A 6000-nucleotide genomic window follows, 5' to 3' on the forward strand; every position below is an offset into this window, starting at 1 on the left:
AATACAATTATGCTTTATTGTGTAATGTATCTTGTCCAGGCTGTGAAAAGTGTTACTGAATTGCTTTAACAACAGTTTTCTCAGAAGAATTTTGAACTGCTGAATAAGAAGTCTGATGTGATGTTTCTATCATCATGATTATCCTTTCCTCTCCAACAACCTTAAATGGCTATATCAATGTGAAACAGGAGCATTTAAATACTACTGTGTTGAAATCACTGGGAAAGAAGAAACTTTCTTTTCTATTTTTGTAATCAAATGTTCTTGAGAAGCTGAGAAAGTACTGATAAGACTACCTGTCTTATCAGTTATATTTCCCAAACATAGAGATAAGCCCCATCTAAAACCTCACTTCTAAATACCATCTGAGTTTAGGAGTGTTTGAAATTCAGATAGAAGTAGTGTAACTTGAGCCCATCCCTATCCAAAATATCAGGTTGTTTCTCCTTTATTTTCCAACCTAATTAATAGTTGGCTGAGTAACTTCACCTCTCTGTGCCTCAGTTTCCCCATCTATAAAGTGGGGATAATGATACTTGCCTCTTTTCTAAAGTGCTTTGTGACCTACTGATTAAAAAACAATAAGAGCTGTGTATAATTATAATTGGTAGTCTTGTCTAAATGATTTCAGTTTCTGTGGAGTGTGGTTAGGATACAACACATAGGATGCTCATTTTGTGTTTGCTACTATCCTACTAAAGTTTTAAATGTCTATTCAAAATGTTATGCCTGATTCTTGGTTTATGCAGGTGTAACTCTAGTTGGGGGCAGGGGAAGAGAGAGAAACATCAATACAAGAACTTAAACCCTCCACTAGCTTTTCACATTGCCTGTGTATCAGAGAGGTGGATGTTAGATCAGTTGGGGCCAGAGATCTAACATCTATATGGGCCAGTTTTGTCTCAAGAATACTGGCATATTTTGAGGATATTCACTTCAACACAGTACACAGATGAAGAGTAAGTGATTACTTTTCTAATGACAGCATGTGATTCTGAAATGAAGCTCAGAAACCAGAAAGATTCTGCATATTGAGATTTCAAGACACACGACTGTATGATCAAACATACTTTTTATCCTCTGCTATTTTTTAATATCCACAAACTGAGAGGTTTGGAAGAAACATCTCCAGGTGGAACCCTCAGTAAAGAGAAATTATCTGGTGGGCACATGGTGCGATACTGGTCAGTGATATGCACTGGTCAGTGCTTAATTTGTAACTAAAGAGGTGCCGGGGCTCAAGCAATTAGGTGCTGGGGTTCAAGCATTTTTTTTTTTTTTTTTTTTTTACTTTCATAACTGACACGACAAGTCCAACAGTGCTGGGGCTCTGAACTGCCAAGCCGAGAGGTGCCAGGGCTCAGCCCTGGAATAAATTAAGCACTGGCACATGAGAGCTCCAGGCTAGATTCCTGGTCAGGAATGCCCTGGGAAGGAGGAGTGCAGCAGAAGCTGTGCGCTTTTTAGTGATGTAGTGACTGGTACAGGAAGTGATGAGAGCTCAGCGTGGATCCAATGCAGTCCTTCTGGCCAGAAGGATGGTGGCCATAAACTTATGCCTTTGAAGCATTTGGAGGAATGCTTGGGGCTCTAAGAAATATGCCAAAGATACCCAACCAGCTAAATAGAGATACCATCTTTTAAAGGGAATGCAGAAAGGAGCATTAACTATGGATATTGATCCCCTCTTCCAAATTTCCGAACAGTCTGTTTTAAACCATTTTTTACTCTAAAAATATTCACTAAACTGTACTGTACAAATAGTTTAACATGACAGGGTGTTTTAGAGTGCCCATTGCTTAATTTGCTGCATTACTAACTAACAAGAAACTATTTTATCAGCTCCCTTGAATTCACTGAAATGTGATGAGTCACAGGGTAAGTTGAAACAAATTACATGAATCATGATCTGCACTATTTTTCATAGGCTGTTGTCTTTAGCGGTCTATCATCAAGAACTATGACCCTGATCCTGCAGACAGTTATTACCATGCATAACTGCAGTGGTTTTCAACCAGGGGTACATGTATCACTGTGGGTACACAGAGGTCTTCTAGGGGGTACATCAATTCTTCTAGAGATTTGCCTAGGTTTACAACAGGCTACATAAAAAGCACTAGCGAAGTCAGTACAAACTAAAATTTCATAGCCAATGACTTGTTTATATTGCTCTATAAACACTATACACTGAAATGTAAATACAATATTTATATTCCAATTAATTTATTTTATAATTATATGGTAAAAAGGAGAAAGTAAGCAATTTGTCAGTAATAGTGTGCTGTGACACTTCTGTATTTTATTGTCCGATTTTGTAAGCAAGTCATTTTTAACTGAGGTGAAAGCTGGGGTACACAAATCAGATTTCTGAGAGGGATACAGTAGTCTGGAAAGGTTGGGAGCCACTGCATAACTGTAATCCTATGGGTACTCATATAGGACTACTCATATGAATAAAGAGCATGTGAAAGTTGGCCAGAGTACTGCAGAAAGGGATCTGGGGGTCAGAGTGAATCCTTTGCAATCCTTTGCAAACCCAGCTAAATATGAGTCAACAGTGTAATACTGTTGCAAAAAAAGCAAACATCATTCTGGGATGTATTAGCAGGAGTATTGTAAGCAAGAAATGAGAAGTGATTCTTCCACTCTACTCCATGCTGATTAGGCCTCAACTGGAGTATTGTGTCCAGTTCTGGGCGCCACATTTCAGGAAAGATGTGGACAAATTGGAGACAATCCAGAGAAGAGCAACAAAGATGACTAAAGGTCTAGAACACATGACCTATGAGGGAAAATTGAAAAAATTGGGTGTGTTTAGTCTGGGGAAAGGAAGACAGAGGACATGATAACAGTTTTCAAGTACATAAAAGGTTGTTAAAAGGTGGAGGGAGAAAAATTGTTTTCTTTAACCGCTGAGGATAAAACAAGAAGCAATGGGCTTAACTTGCAGCAAGGGCGGTTTAGGTTGGACATTAGAAAAAGCTTCCTAAGGGTCAGGGTGGTTAAGCACTGAAATAAATTGCCAAGGGAGGTTGTGGACTCTCCATCACTGGAGATTTTTAAGAGCAGGTTAGACAAACACCTGTCAGGGATGATCTAGATCAGTGGTGGGCAACCTGCGGCCACTGGGAGCTGCGGGCAGTCGTGCCTGCGGATGGTCAATGTAAACAAACTGTTTCGCGGCCCGCCAACGGATTACCCTGACGGGGACTGGACTAGATGATTTCGCGAGGTTCCTTCCTGGACTATGATTCTACTGCTGGGGTCTCAAACACTTTCATTCTGCAGATCACCAGGAATTCAACATACTGTGACCCCTAGTCTAGCAGTTAGACTGAGTCAGGTCTCTTTGGGCAGGCTATGTAACTGCTTTGTGCCTCAGTTTACCTAACAGTACCCTTACCTGCTAGGACGTGATACTTAATTAAATGTGAATGTTTTCATTAACAGATCCTCAACTGCAATGTGCTACATACCAGATCCTCAGGCATAATACTCAATAAGTCTGATTGTCCTCTGACTTAAACTCATGTAAATGAGGAGTAACTCCACAGAAGTCAATGGTGTACCCCAGTGCAAAAACGGTGTGAGGTCAGAATCAGGCCATGTAAAAGCAGAAGTATTTATTATTATAATTATCATGAGATGCCCACCTCCATTACAATACTCTGAAATGTTCATCAGTTCAGCCAGACTTTGAGTCTGAAAGGATTTAGCCTAAACAATTTTATAATGATCGTATTTCAGTAGTGGGTCAAGTAAGGAGTAGTTCAGCATTAGTTTAAAGAGCTGCTTCTAGAAATCACAAATACTGCATTCCTTGGAAGATTATGGATTCCTTTTGTCTAATTAGGAGGCATGAAGCTTTGCGATATGCTCTGCTTACCCCTGAATGAACCCGCGTTTACTCTGTATTTTTACTGCAGGAATCCTTCCAAACATTGCACAGATGGAATTTCACATCTGACAAAAGAAACAGATAATGTTTATTGAGCAAAATTTATATTGCTGGAGTTTGCGTTGCTATTTCATGCAGTCATGCCTCTGGTGTGTTCTTCTAGGATACAATTACTCTCCAGAGACTAATTCTGGGAAATGCTCAAGTTTTAGCAGGAGGAAGTGAAAAGTATTATTTAGTAAATATGATGTAAATGATCTCTATTTTTTTTAAATAAAAATTAAAACCTTTGTTTTTCTATTTTTGAAGGTGCTGGGGAACTTCACACTGCAAGTGTCGTTTCCTTGGATTATTAGGCAACTAGCTCTGCTAAACCGTGGCAAAACATAAATCCTCCCTCCTGTTTAAGAGAGTTTGGATGCTCCTTTCTGCTAGTGACGAAGAGCTGACAGCAACAGAGATTTCACCTTCAACTCAAAGACCCCAGACTGATGATGAGGTGATAATATTCTGCTCTGGGGAAACTTGTGCAGCTCTTCATTATTCAAGGTCTTATTTTGACTACATTTCTGATTCTCTATTTGCATGTTTCTGTGAGCGTGCCTTATGCAGGAGAATTGGTTAAGTCTTCTAGGTGACCAGAGCAGTGGGGGGGGGGGGGGGAGGGCAGAGACCGTAGGCAAAGGCAACACATTTGGATATGACTGTAGGCAGCTAATCCTAAATTACGTGTTCATAAGGTCATTTAAAACATGTGGGAAATGCATAATGCTATTTCTTTCCAAAGGAAAAGCTGAAGCTAGGTAAAATAATAATTTAGGCTTGAACCCTAAAAGATGGCTATTTTGAATTTTGCAAGCCACACTGAGATCACTCTTTAATAGCTTAGTGTCTTCTATTTGCTGTATAAGATAAGGCACTTGATTTGTAGCTGAAAGATGATCTAGGATAAATTAGTAATAGAAACCGTAGGGTGTTTATGTGTAAAATGCATGTCTAATATACTTCACATATTCTGAGCTGTCTGTTTTTTAGTTACTAAACATTCCTCAGAGCAGGGACTGCATCTTCCTCTATGTTCTGTATAGCACGGAGCACACAATATCTGAAGTTTTGATAAAAGTTTAATGATACGGAAGAAGAACTTTGCCAATGTTATTGGGGATCCCTACCTGCTGATACAAATACACAATAGATTATAACAACGAATGAAATAGCTTCCTATACACCATTTAGAGTATATTTTAAAATGTCTTCCTACCGTTAATATCCATGTGCTAAACAATCTCAAAATAATGCAACATAGCTTCTTTTCCAGTTACTATTGATCATGTGAAAACCAGGAAAGCACCTTTCCACATGCAAAACTTTGCAAACACGTAAAGGGCTGCTCTTGTAGAGCAACCCTGGAAGACTATTAAATCAGGAATACACACACACACACACACACCCTGCAGCACAGACAGTCCTAACTGCACTTAAAAAACCCCCTATATTCATTCGCAAAACAGAAGTAACTCAAGAGCATTTTACAAAGAGTCAAGATCCATACCAGAGCTGAATATAAACAACCTTTTATATTTTATAGGTCACAAAATAAATACAGCCTGCCATCATTATTGCTGCTGCTTACTGAAAGAGACACCAGTTTGTGAAATATAAGAAAAGTACCTTTTGAATTCTTCCATCAATATCCAAATAAATACACTTGGGCCGGTAAGTTGAGGAGCCGGATCCCATCTTGCTACAGTTGGACTTTTACTGTACTTTCTTACTGTCAGCTATATAGCAGGAAAAAGGGATTAGCCAAACAATGCTGAGCCACCACTGCCAGATCCTTTAGTGTCTTTGCTTTTCTATAAACCACAGTCTCATGCTATGAAGATCCTTCCTCTAACATGCATGCATTTTGCTGTGGCAGTGTGTGTATGCCACCTCCTCTTAGTTTCCCTTTTCTCTGACTTCAGCTGCCTTGGACAGGGAAACACAAGCTTCAGATCCTGTCTTCAAGTGCCCTCCCGATTCCCATAGCAACCCCCTTTGACTTCAGAGCTGGGAGCCTGTGGGCAATCAATCCGTAATGCTGTACTGGAGAGCAGGGC

At 39.6% G+C, this 6000-nt stretch overlaps 1 protein-coding gene across 1 annotated transcript in view; it reads right to left on the reverse strand.

Annotated features, from left to right (window-relative positions):
- PDE9A (phosphodiesterase 9A) overlaps positions 1-5638 on the reverse strand; it is a 79602-nt gene extending 73964 nt beyond the window's left edge. Inside the window, exon 1 of the mRNA XM_077818132.1 lies at positions 5570-5638. Coding sequence (XP_077674258.1) covers positions 5570-5638 — 69 coding nt within the window. The remainder of the gene's footprint in view (positions 1-5569) is intronic.
- Positions 5639-6000: the final 362 nt, after the last annotated feature.

Source organism: Eretmochelys imbricata, chromosome 1 (genome assembly GCF_965152235.1).
Source record: "Eretmochelys imbricata isolate rEreImb1 chromosome 1, rEreImb1.hap1, whole genome shotgun sequence".
Taxonomy (NCBI): domain Eukaryota; kingdom Metazoa; phylum Chordata; order Testudines; family Cheloniidae; genus Eretmochelys; species Eretmochelys imbricata.